Source organism: Herpailurus yagouaroundi, unplaced genomic scaffold (genome assembly GCF_014898765.1).
Source record: "Herpailurus yagouaroundi ecotype Mexico unplaced genomic scaffold, PumYag 77, whole genome shotgun sequence".
Taxonomy (NCBI): domain Eukaryota; kingdom Metazoa; phylum Chordata; class Mammalia; order Carnivora; family Felidae; genus Herpailurus; species Herpailurus yagouaroundi.
In genome coordinates, this window is record NW_024412388.1 from 34278459 (window position 1) to 34291763 (window position 13305).

General features: G+C 56.9%; 1 protein-coding gene across 22 annotated transcripts in view; it reads left to right on the forward strand.

Annotated features, from left to right (window-relative positions):
- The window catches only part of PTPRF (protein tyrosine phosphatase receptor type F), an 83953-nt gene that overhangs the window by 25378 nt on the left and 45270 nt on the right, over positions 1–13305 (forward strand). For 21 of the 22 annotated variants that reach the window (XM_040469917.1, XM_040469924.1, XM_040469918.1 and 18 more), the window contains one exon: positions 7999–8187. In XM_040469917.1, coding sequence (XP_040325851.1) covers positions 7999–8187 — 189 coding nt within the window. Of the gene's footprint in view, positions 1–4757; positions 4849–7998; positions 8188–13305 lie in introns of those variants that run through there. The other variant, XM_040469929.1, reaches the window with a different exon arrangement.

Here is a 13305-nt window from a genome sequence, read left to right on the forward strand (position 1 = left end):
CGCAGCGGACTGTGTGTGCCTGCGTGCGTGCCTGTGTGCCCATGAGCACTGTAGGGGGTGTGTATACAGTAAGTGGTATACACTCCACACCATGCAGTGTCTGTGTGTGTGTGCACGCATTAGTGTGTGTGTGGGGTGTGGTGGGCAACAAGCATCTTGAGCTGAATGTGTGGGGGTCGGTCTGACACTGGGGGGATGGTCAAAGAGGCTGCATCTGGGCTCATCATCTCTCGGACCCACGGGTTCCCTGCTCAGAGCTGCTGGCAGGCAGGACGGCTGGACAGGGATGAACACGGGACCGAGTGGTCAGGCTGACCTGTTCTCGAGTACGATAGCTCCTCAGCACTTCCTGTGCAGCCAGGCCAGGAGGGAGGGTGCACCAGATAGAGATCCTGCCCAGACCTTGGGACCCCACTTCTTCCTCCCCTCTTCTTACCAAGGCCAGGCTGCCTTTCACCTTTTTTCACCCAGTCGACTCACCAGAACCATACCACCCATGGGTGCCACACATGGAGTGTGTCTGGTCTTGCCTACTTTGTGATAGGCTCAGGGGATGCCGTTAGGCAAGTGGGACAGTGACTGGGTTAGGGGGTCAGTCGCTGCTGGGCCTGGACCCCCAGGTTCTGCAGTGGCTCTGACCCTGGCTGGCTTTGGGACCTGTGGGGTGATGAAGGACCTCTTGAGACCGCCCCCCCTCACTGTTCACCCCCATACTCAGTCCTTTTGGAAACAGCCTCAGGGACAAGAGGGCTGATGAGCAACATATGACCCTGTCCTGAGATCCTGGGCTGTGCCGGACCCAGAGCAGACCCTGAAGGGAGCTTGCTTTCAGGACGGGTGGGTGTTTTCCCAGGGAGTCAGCACTCCCTGCCCCACCCTCCTCCCTGCCCCTGGCCCAGGCCTGGCTTTGGGGTTGGGGTCGTTGGGATAAAGAGCTACCATAGGCAGAGGATGACTTCCCAAGTGGCAGGCTGTGCCCTCTCCCTGTTGCCTACATAGGTGTCTGGGTAACAGGCTGTTTGCAGAAGCTGGGCCTGTCACCGCCCTAATTGGCAGCCACAGAAGCCCTAGAACCCAGGCCAGCTCCTGCCCCTCCCCTCCCCGCCAATGCATGACCTACATGCTTTTCTGGTCCAGTGACTGTGGTCTCTCTGACCTATCCTTCCACACACCTCCCATCCCCCATCATGATCACTGTAGCATTTGGGACCCCGCAGACATGAGGCTCTGCAGCCATTTCCTGGAAAGTTCTGGGCCCTAGGCTTGGGGTTGGGAGAGGTGTTAGGTAGGTGGGCACTGCCAGGAGGGCCTAAGGTCAGGCTCTGGGTTTCTTGGTACCTAGAATCCCCCATCTTCTTTGGTTTTGATCCTTCTCCAAGGGCCCAAGTGGACTCCCTTCTGAGTGGTCCTCCTGTGGTATAGGCAGTACACTTGCCTCTTCTGTTAGACAGGCAGTAGGCACCTCCCCTGCGCCCAGCCTGCCCCCCCCCCCCCGCACTCCTGCACTCAGAGGTACTTACAAGGCCCTACTATGTGTTTGGCTTCCTTGCTGGCTCCCCTCTCCCACAGACTCATGACCACAGAGTGGAGCCCAGCAGCTCTGGGAATAGCTAGCCTAGTTGGAGGTTTTAAATGCCCCCATGTGTGCAGTCTCCATCCTTAGTAAGGTGCCTCCCTCTGGTTGCCTGGGGAGAGAGGATTTTAATCAGAGGAATGACATGACCAAATGTATGCTTCAGAAAGGTCCCTGGGGGTGCAGAGCAGGGTGAAAGGAGACCAGCGAGAGATTGGGGCAGCCTTACAGGCAGTAATGGCCTAAACCCAGGCAGCAGGAAGGGGAGGAAGGGAGAATGGGCTACAAGCAGTGGAGAAAGAGTGGTGACCTGCCTGGCTACTATGGAACTGGGGAGGTGGAAGACTGTGGGTTATGGCTCTGGGCCCAGGTAGATGGTGGTAATATTTTCTACGATTCAGGACCAGGTCTGAAAGGGCAAGTCAACGAGTCTAGTTAGAAATCTGTTGTATCAGGCGTGTGTAGGCATCCAGGCGGAAGAATCCAGGAGGCCTGTGCAGATTCGCCAGCACTTCAAGGGACCTCTGGAAATGGAGTTTTGAAGGCTGAGAAATGGCAAATCTCAGGGAGCCAGAGCCAAGAGGGAGGAAGAGGGCCCGGATGGAGCCCCAGCTGGCTAATGCTTCATGTTGGGGGGCAGCACGTGGCGGGGTGGTCCCTGGGAATCTGGTGAGAAGGGGCTTGAGAGGTAGGAGAGAGACCTGGAGTGAGGCTGCGGGGATGGAGAGAAGACAGGCATGTGAAGGAGGAGTGAGTGGTCAGTGGGGCGGGGTGCTGTCGAGAGGTCAGGCGAGATGAACACTGAGAAGTGCCCTTTGAATTTAGTCTCGTGGAGTCATGGTTGACCTTGGTGAGCTGGCCAGAAGCAGTTGGGGGGGGGGCGGGGGTCTGAGGAGTAAGTGGGAGGCTGTCTGTGGTCTGAACCTAGGGGGGTAAATGGATGAAAAGAATCTTCCTGGAGTAGGGTCAAGGTGGGGGAACCCCAGGAGCCGAGTCCAGCCTGGGCCAGGGCCCGGGAAGCCAGAGTGCTGCTGAGGTGTGTGCTCAGGGACAGCCCCAGGATTCACTTGAGTGTGTGTGGCCCTGAGGCCTCACCAACCAGGTTGAGTAGGGTGGTGTGAGGTGCCAGGGAAGCCCTGGAGGAGGGGGAGGCCACGGCTGCTCTCCGCTCTCACTACCACTCTTGGGCTCTCGCTGCTGACAGGCCCCAAACAGCTCAGATTCAAAAACAAAACAGGCTTTTAAGATGCCAAGTTTGATGAAATCGGAGTGCTGCAAGAGGTGGGAGTTTTCTCTTAGAAAAAGCTGAAAATGGAGACTGAAAGCTGTGAAGGAAGATGGGCCCAAGGCTCCCTAGGCCCCCGCTTACTGCTTGGAAGCTGGGAGACGGGGAGACTGTAGGTCTGGGGAAGGCATCTGAATTGATAGGTGGTGTCTTGGCCCCAACACTGCAAAGGATGGAGATGCCTCAGGGACAAGGCTTAAGGTGGCCTTGGTTTCCTTAGAGTGCACCGGGGTTGGGGGAACCAGCTGCCCTGCTACTCATGACGTTCCTTCGTGTTTCTCTACACGTCTCTGCATTTCCCGTGTCTCTGGGTACACGTGCCTCAGCATACGTGTATCTCTGACTGCATGTTTCCACATGTGTGTGGAGTGCCTGTGTGCACTGCCTCTGGATCTGCTTGCATGAGTCTTGTTTCCACAGGTGCTTGTCACTGCAGGTGCCCCTCCATACGCGTGTGGAGGTTTCTATTTTTGCACCTGTCTCTTTCGCCATGTATATCTCTGTGGGTCCCGGGCTGTGCATGTTTCTAGGTGTCTGTGTTCAGAGACAGGGTGAGGCCAGGCCCAACACTCATGCACAGAGGAGGAGGTCAGGCTTGCAGATGGTGCCACCCCAGGGAGCCTGTGTACGTGTGTGCCGATGTGTGCCTGCGTGTGCACGGAGACGCCATGAAGCTGGGTAAACACGGGTGAGAAGGTCGTGCTGACAGACGGTGCTGCCCGCCCCAGGACCCTGCAAGGCGTCTCCATCTGTCAGCTTCCCTGGTGCAGCCCCCTCCCTCTGGCCCAGACTCAGCCTGAGGCATCCAGGCTGAGCTGGACAAAGAAACCTGTGTGTGCTTTGTAGGGGCCTCTGCAGCCTCCCTCCCCCAGCCATCGCAGCCAGCCTAAGCCCATCCCCTGTCCACCCCTACTCTGGCCTCATCTGTCAGGACCCCAACATTTGCCTTAGCTCCAACCAGCCTCACCTTCCTACTGGCCCCCCACCCTCCCCCTAGCCTTTATTTGGGCAGTCCCTCCCTGCCCCCAGAAATCTCTTCCTGCCTCCCATGCTCAAGGGTTTAGTACTCTTGTGACTGACTCCTCCTCCAGGAAGCCACCAAGATAGCAGGTGAGTCATGGATTTGAAGCAGCTCCACCATTGCTGTGGGGTTTCGGCCAAGTGTCTACCCCTCTCTGAGCCTTAGTCTCCCTCCACCCCCTTCCCCCCACCACACACACCCTGTCATCTTCCTCTGGCCAGTGGGGACAGCAGGGAAGGAGTTTAGACCTCCCGTTGCAGTATCTAAAGACCAGTGCAGTTTGGTGCAGGAGCCGTTAATGTACTCCTGCGCACCCACCCCAAGTACGCAGACAGTGGTCCTCGCGGGAGAGCCCTGGGAATGTGTGCGCACCCTACCTGTGCGTGCAGGTGAAATCCACAGACAGCTGTAGAGACTTAGGCTCCCTGGTACCTCTGAAGCCCCTTAAAGGCCCCATGGACTTCTCTTTCTCTCCCAAGGACCCCCTTTTCAGAGAATAGAAGGGCCTCCGCCCTAGAGGCACAGACACTGCAAATGCCTGGCTGAGCCTGTGAGGCAGGTGTAGGGAACCCCAGTTACGCGGTTGAGCGGTTGGGCGGTTGAGCGGGAAGGAAGCCTAAGGGAGGGGGGGAGCAGAGAGGTGGGGAGTTGGAGTGGAGGAACAGGGTCCCGGGAGGGGCACGCCCGCTCCACCCAGACGGGGGCCGGAGGGGCGGCAGCTGCCTAGACCAATCACGGTTGCGCGCCCGCTGGGACGCGGGCACGCGCAGCCTTCCTTCGCGAGCCCGCCTCTCGCGTTGCCATGGTTACCGGGTGGCCTGGAGGGGGAGGAGCCCTTCCCTCCACCTGCAGCCGGGGGGGACAGATTTTGAGGGGACTCGATGACCACACATCGGGGTGTGGGTGCGTGCAGCTTGTGTGCAGCGGGCTTCTGTGGAGCGCGGAGCCCTGAAGCCGTCAGAGGGCGTGGTATGTGGCAGGATGGTGGCGCGGCTCCCCGGGCCGCCCCTCCCGAGAGCCCAGGACCCAGCCCTGCCTGGGCGGGGTCCCACCCCCGGGGGTCGTCCGGCCCTACCTCAGATGTTGTGGTGTGACCTTGGGCGGGTGTCTAACCCCCCCCCCCCCCGTTCACTCATCTACCACATAGGGTTTTGGCAAAGATTAACTCATTTTTTTTAAGCATTTTAACTCAGTGCGTGGAACATAATAAATGCTCCATAACTGTAACTTTCTACTTCTCATATCCGAGCCTCAGTTTTCCTGATTGCTGATGGGTTTGGAGTGATCGTGTGAAGTCTGACTGAAAGACTCACCCTGGTCCTTAGCCTCAGTGCTTCGGGCTATGGTGGACCTGATCCCTGTGGGTACTGGGGGTGTGCAGGGAATAAATGTGCCGGACCAGTGGATGGGTCAGTTTACACCAGCGTGCCTAGTGCCCAGCTTGGCCAGATACACGACAGGCATCAGTAAACAGCTGCTGACCTTGGCTACATTTGAATGTGCCGGAGGCCTCCTGGGGAGTGTAGAAGGAAGAGACAGCAGCGCGGTCACTCTCGAGGGGCTGGAGTCCTCCTGTGAGACACGCTTCCCCCGCTGGAGGTGCAGAACTGCAGCCTTCCCAGTTCTGCCTAGAAGCCTAGTTGGCACAAGGGACTGGCTTTTGGGTCCCGCTGTTTTATGGACAGCTCTTCACACATGCCGGTTTTAGGCTCTGGCGGCAGTGCCTGAGGCATGATCTGAGCCAAGGACGGAGCCACTGAGGGCGCGATAATTGAGGGAGGAAAATTAATTGTCCTTAATTTGGCGTAAATCCCCAAGACCTTCCCCGTGTTAGGAATTCAGAGTAGATTCCGGGACACGGGGCTGCAGGTGTTTGCGCTTCTTCCCTTCTCCCTTGATCTACCTTGCTGGTGGAGATGGGGACCAGCCGACTCCTGGACCCAAACTCTGGCAGGCCCTGACACTCTCACTGCTCAGAGGAACTGAGCAGGGTAGGATTCAGGACTGGCACCCTGGTGGGCTAGGGTGGCTCTCACTCTCCTGAGTGTCCCCCAGCTGCTGGGAAGGGCAAGGAGGGTGTAGGGGGCGGGCCCCTCAGGCTGGGCCTCTGCCTGGGCCTTTCTGTGAAAGCAAGTGACAGCAGACCCAAAGGAGGCTGCTTCCTGCTTGGTATTTCCCAAGTCGTGTCTTCTTGCCACTTTCCTTTTTCCTGCCACTGTTTAACATTTTCCTTTTAAAAATCAGAGCTGAAAGTCAGGACACAGTGGGATCATATTTACAGCCAAGGAGATGCTGGGTTCACATCTGGAATTTATAGGGCTGCAGATGGGGAAGTAAGCATCCTGCCAGCTACTGGGAGAGGCTGAGGAGGCAAGGCCATGCTGGGAATCCTACTGCTCCCTAGCCTGAGACCCCCCCTCTCCTGAGGGGGCCACAGTCCCTTTGGGATGCCCCAGAGGGCATTTGGGATGCTGGAACCTTAGCAGAGCTCCTCCTGGGATCTAGCAGCAGATAGAGGGATGTTTTGCCCCTGCCTACTGGGGCTCCTCCAGCTTCCTCTCCTGCCTGCCTCCCCAGGCAGTCCCCCTGGTTCCCTGAGAGTCTAGAGGGAGAACCAGCCTTTCAAGCCTTTACTTTCTAGAATCGCTTCTGAGAATGCCATGTGCCTTTTTCCTGGCACAGGAGCCTGACCTCAGCAAGTGTCCCAACACATCCATCTTGTGCTGGGCCCAAGAGAGGAAGGTCCAGGTGGTGCTATATCCTGGTTGCTGCCACCACAGAGCCTTGCCCCTGCCCCCTGCCCCAGAGGAAGACTGACAGTGTTCCCGTCCTCTATTGGGCGTGCCTGGCGTCCACACCGACAGAGAGACTCTGCCCAGTTCTCACACACACACTCTGGTGGGGAGGACCTCTCACCAGCCTCAGGCCCTAGCCTTGGTACCTGTCTGCCCTGGTGGCTTAGCCGTTGCTAGTTATAATGATAACGTCAGCTAATATTCATTGGTGCAGATTCTGTGTCAGACACTGCCCAGCACTTATACATCATCAGATGTAGTCCTCAAGATGGCTTTACAAGGTAGGCACTTGAACCCTGTTTCCAGATAAATGGAGGCACGGAGAGGATTAGTAATGCATCCAGGTCACAGAGCTAGTTAGTGGTGGAGGTTAAGCCCCACGTGGCCTGTGCTAGTCCAGAGCCTGTGCGCAGCCCCTCAGGGGCTGTGTGCAGAAGCCTAGATGCAGCGGGAGTGGGGATGCGCTAATACCTGTTGCTTCCAGGGAACTGACTCTTATGTGAGTCGCCAACCCCTGGCAAGATGGGAAAAGGCAGCCAGGGAAGGGTTTTGCCTTCATCAAATTTTGGTGAACTCCTCATAGAGTTTTTTTATCTCCTTAGCCTCCACATGCTCTGACATGGTCCCCAGGCCTGACCACGGCCCCCAGTGAGTGAGGGATGAGGGTTAGGGTCACGACTGCAGTAGAGAATTGGTCAGGGCAGGACCAGGGGTTGAGTGAGGTGAGGGGTCATTGGTAGGGCAGGGGGTACCCAGAGTCAGGTCCAGAATTCAGGCTGTGATGTGGGGCTCTGCTATGCTGTAGAGCTAGAGGCTAGATGTGAACAGTGGAGGGGACACTGCACGTGCAGAAGAGGGAATGGGGATTAGACAGCACAGGGGGCTTTTGGGCTCAGTTGTGGCTCTGGGTGCTGCCGTACGAGCTGTGGGCCACGTGCAGCCCAGCATCTGTATAGCACTTTCTGCTGTGGCCAGCAGAGCATCAATCCTTGTTTTTCCCGGGGCCCAGAGAGATAAGTGCTGACATCTCCCCTCTGAGGCATTGTTTCTCAGACCTGGAAACTCCCTGACAGGGCAGGACGGGCCCCACTGTAGCCCCTCCCCGCCCCCGCCCAAGCCCCAGAGAGGGCAGGCCTGGGTAGTGGGACTCAGGACTCCCCAGTCCTTACGTGGAGCAGGCTCCACCCTTAAAAGTCAGGAATTGGGAGACAGGGGTCTTGAGGGTGCCATCCAACCTGGGAGTCAGGAGAAGCTGCCCACAGCAGAGGGTTCTAGAGGGCAGGCAGTGCCAGCCCTAACTCACATGTCTGTCCTTTGTCTGCAGAGGAACAGCTGCCCTCTGGCTTCCCTTCCATCGACATGGGGCCTCAGCTGAAGGTGGTGGAGAAGGCACGCACAGCCACCATGCTGTGTGCAGCAGGCGGGAATCCAGATCCAGAGATCTCTTGGTTCAAGGACTTCCTCCCTGTGGACCCTGCCACGAGCAATGGCCGCATCAAGCAGCTGCGTTCAGGTGAGCAGAGGGTGAGGGACAAGGGGCCGCACAGACTTTAGGAAAGGTGTCCAGCTGAAACTAAGCACAGCCTTCCCTCTTGGGCCTGGATACCTGGGAGCCACAGGAGGTCTCAGCCTGGGGCCGACCTTCTGGAGCCATGCAGAGGGCATCCACTGGGCAGGCCAGATCTTGGTACAGGCCCATCTGGCCCAGGAAAGAGCTGGACAGCGAGGTCTAGTCATCGGTGATTCTTTTACCTTCCTGGGATCATCAGAGTCTAGACTTTGGTCCATCCTGGCTCCTTGCAGCATGAGTGATGTGCCCCAGCATAGCGTTGGGCTCTGCAGGGGTGCTCTATGGGCGTTCGTCCTCTATTTTTCCTATAGCCTGGCCTGCGAGGGGGCCTTCGTGATGCTTCTCCTTACTTCTCCAGGCAGCAGGGTTTAGCCAAGAAAAGAGGCCAAAGATGCTTTATGCATCAGGCTTCAAAAGGCTGGACCTCAGGAGCTTAGAGCCAGGAGGACTTGCTGCCATCCCTTGGCCACCAGGGCCACCTGTCTCCTCTGGATATCTCAGTCGAGCCAGCTCGGAGGCCCGGGAGCAAGGATGCCGTCATGACCAGGCAGGAGGTGTCGCCCCATTGATCGATCCACCTCTGAGGCTCCCGCCAGGATAATTGATTCAGTTTTTGTGGGAACGGCACAGGCGGGAAAGGAGGCTCAGAATCAGCTTAGCTGCGTTCTGCATTTGCCGCCAGCAAGGGCTGGACCGATAGACCTTGGTCCAGAAACTCCTGCTAGCTGCAGGCCAGTGGGCTCAGGCAAGATGGCCGGCACCAACCAGAGCCCCTGCTGCCCGTCAGCTGTGATGTCAACACTGCAAAGGAGGACGTGACTCTAACCCTTTCAGGGCCCTGCAGGCTTTAGAGGTGCCCCTGCCACTCTCTGGGGTTCCAGCCCCTCCCTGCTACCTCCCATCAGGTAGACACCCCTGCAGTGCCCAGGGGAGGAGGGAGGGATGAGCTGCCCAGCAGGGCAGGATTCAGGCCCTAGCCATGGCCGCCTGAGACGGCCTACGAAGTGTTAGCTCATTTAATTTAATTAAAACTCAACAAGATGGAGGCAGCTGTAACGCAGTTAATTAAAACAGCCATAATCAAGGCAGGAAATGGTCCGGTAGCATTTGCAACCGCTGCCCAGCGCTGCCCAGTGGCCAGCATGGTTCGGCTCCTCTGCATTTCCCCACAGTCCGCCCAGGCAGGCTCCCCAAACAGGCAGATGGTCCTCCCTGCAAGCCTGGCCTCCACCCCAGAATGGCACTGACTGCCCGTGGCAGCAATTCTGGGAAGGCACACTGTCTTGCGTGCTTGTTCATCAAGTATTTATGCAGTGCTTACTGTATGCCAGGCCCTGTGCCACCCATTCACTGCCCAGTGAGTCGGCGCCTGCCCGTTACTCCACTGGCTGCTGCTCCTCCCCCCTCCCTGGCTTCCCTCTCACTCCTGTCTTCCCGGAGGCCTCACCTTCCCCTGCTCCTTCCTCCAGCCGGGGAGCCCTTGTCACCCTCCCCTTGTCCCATGGGCAGGGCCTTCCCCTAGGCCAGCTCACCCGCTCCTGCAGCTTCAGGTCGCCTCTCCACTCCTGCATGCCTAGGTCTGTCTCTCCAACACCACACAGCTTACCTGAGTTTTAGACTAAAAAAACCTATCTGCCGTGTTAGTGTCACCCTGGCCGCCATGAGTGGTGACTTCCTTCCCAAACAGCCACACCCTTCTCCCCCACCCTGACCCTCTCCCGGCAAGTGGCAGCCCCCTCAGCCCGAAACCTGGGACACACCCCGACTCTTCCATTGAGGAAGAATCAAATCTTCTCATCACCCACATGGTTCTCATGTTGGACCCCCCTTTTTCCTTCTGTTGCCTCGGTCATATCGCAGTGCCGAGCACTGCCCTCCCTGCCTCCAGGCTCCACCCGGGAATCTGTCCCCCAGCAGCTGTCAGTTTTCCCCTTGGTGCCTCCATGTTCCGACAACCGCAGTGGCCTCTCACTGCCCGAGTGGCCAGGCACCTGTTCCCGAACAAGGCACACGGAACCCCTCTCGATCTTCCCAGCTCACATCTCCAGCTTTACCTCCTCCATCTCAGCTACCCAACTTAGCAGTTCTGTTAAGTCCTTTAACTGCTCTGAGCTTCTGTTTTCTCACCATTAAAAAGGAGTGACAGTAAGCACTAAGTGAGACGACAGCAGTGGAAACTGTAGTTTGCTGCCTCGGGTACTGGGAGGGCTCCGTGAACCGGGCTCTTGTTACCGGTGGCCACTCCCCACTTGCCCTGAACCACCCTGACCCCATCCTTGCCCTCTGCTCTAATTCACCAGATCATGAAGCCTCTCCCACCTCTGCCTAAGTAAGGCCTACTCCTTCAGGACGCACCCGCCCTGTGTTGTTACTGCCTGGCTCTTGTTCTGCTCACTTAGGCTAGGTGCCGCTTGCAGGGAGGGCCTGGGTCTGGCTCCCTGCCGTGCAGCCGCAAGGTCTCCCCCAGCTCCTAGCACAAACCCATCTGTAGGATAGGTATCTCTGAGCCCTTGTTGATAAATTATTTCATGAACGTGACCTTTGAGCCCTGTTCCTGCAGACCAATGTCCACCTCTCCTGCTTCTTAGCTCTGAGGAAGACCTCGTTTGACCTTTACTGCCACCTGGAAGCCGTCACCTGGAGGGTTGTGGCCCCAGGGTCCAGTTCCTAGGATGACACCCTTGGGGTCTCAATCCCCCCACCTCTGTAGTGACAGACAGGATTCTTTCCCCCATTGCTTCCTGGCCCTCCACTCCAGTCACTGCTGCCCCTGTCCTGTTACCACTTAAAAGGGTGCCCTGCACATGTGACAGGGATATCCCTTCAGTGGAGTGGAATCAGGCCCCCAAGCACTCAGCCGTTTACAGGGACCGTCACAGTTTACGCATCGCCGACAGATCACAAAGTATTTTCCTGCCTTTTGTTGCATTTGATTCTCCCCAAGCCCGAGAAGTAGGACAGGCTGTGATTATCATGCCCACTTTACAGCTGACTTAGGGGAGTCACTTGGGGTCACATGTGGAGATCCAGAGCCAGGGAGCCCCCCTGTGCAGTCACCCAGAGGCCTTCTAGTATCGCATACACCAAATCTGGGACCTGGGGAGTGGCTGGACACTGCGGGCCCTCCAGAGTTCCACGGCCCCATCCTCTCCAGAGCTCAGGCCCTCCCTGACCGGTCCCCAGAACTTGTCAGGCACCTGCAGGCTGAACTACAGCACATGTCACGGGGCATGGCCCCGGAACAGGAGCTGGAGAGGAAGGCAGCTGGTGTGAGCCTTACTCACGTGTGAGCTCTGCTCCACGGGCGCTTTCCTTACTGAAGTGACATGACGTGCTGACATAGGAGCCTGTTGGGAATTTGAACTCGAGGCCCATGGTGGACCCAGGAGGAACGGAGACAAGTTCAGGGAGAATGGAAATCAAGTCAGGAGCAGATGGTGTCACTGGAGCAGCTAGCAGGGGCCAGTCTCCAAGTGGGGTTCAGAGCCACTGCCGGGTCCTGAAAGGAGCTGGTGGCCCACACGCTCTGCCAAGCCTGGACAGGGCGTCAAGGAGACCTCCCGTGCTCTGCTCAGTGGCCTGAATGTGCAAGCCGCCATCTCATCACCGTTGAGGACAACCTGATCCACCCAGCTACGTTCTCACCCAGAGCACAGCCTCCTTCCACACCCTCTGAAACCTGAGCTGAGACTACAGGGCCTGAGCATAGATGCCAGCATCTGGCTGCAGGCGGAGGCCCACCGGCTCTGGCAGATAGGACCCAGAGCCAAGGGCGGAGCAGGCTTCATTCAGGGTGGGCCTGACGCCTGCAGTCCCCTACTCTGCTGGCTGGCCCAGCTCTGACCAGAAGAGCCTGCCCCCCAACCCTCTTCACCCATCAGGGTCTGGGTCTGTCAGGCAGGGACACTGGCAGTGCATGGTCATGATTTCCCTTTGGCCTGAGCACACTGGCACCTCTCGGGAGCAATGCAGACTCCTGGGTCCCTGCCAGTCTCCCACACCCACCTTGTGAAATGGTAAGGCAAATTCTTCTTTCAGTTGGTAGAGAAATGACTCTTCCGAGAGGTCCAGAGACTCGTCACACAGCAGGTTAGGTTTGGGGAGAGCAGAGGCCAGAAGCTAGGGGTCCGAGTCCTGGGCCATTTACACAGCCACCCCCTGCCATGTCCAGCAAGCACTGTAGAAGTAGATCAGTGGCTGTTGACTTTTTCGTCTTAGCACCTCCGATTGTAAATATTAGAGAATCTCAAGGAGCTTTCGTTTCTGGAGGTTTTTCCTGTCAGCATTTACCATATTAGATATTAAGACTGAAAAGGTTTTAAATATTTAAACTTTAAAATTATTTTTAAAAAAACCATTATATGTTAAATGATATGTTTTCATGAAAAATAATTATGTTTCCTCAAGCAAACATTTCACGAGTACAGTGGCATTGTTTTACACTTTAACAAATCTCTTTAATTTGGGGCTTGATCGAAGATGGTCACTGGATTCTCACATCTGCTTCCACATTTGCTCTGTTGCAGTATCACACTTCACAGAGCTTCTGGAAAACTCCACTCTATATTCACAAGACAACAAAAGTGAAAAATGCAAATAACTTCTTAGTATCATGAAAATAGTTTTGACCTTGTGGGCCCTCCGAAAGGGTCTCAGGGCCACTAAAGGTCCCCTGGACCATGCCTGGAGGATCACTGTGATGATGGTTCTTCCCAGTCTCTCTGCAGCCCCTCACACCCCCAGCCCAGGTCCCAGCAGCTGCCTTTACCTTCCCTCCAGCCTCTGTATCTGCAGTGGGGAGGCTGTGCACCAGACCTGATTAGTTCCTGCGACCTCACTTACAGGCCATGTGACCTTGGGCTTTGGGCAAGTCACTTGCTGTTCCTCAGTTTGTTTCATCTTTCCCGTGTGAACATGGATAATTCCTCCTAGGCAGTTGTCATCGAGTTTAATGAGAGAGTAATCAGTGTTTGATTTGTCTTTTGGCATATTTCCCTCCCGTAGCAATGGGCAGAGAGGGTCAGGGTGGACAGCCCTGGGCCCAGGCTCGCCCGGAGGCTG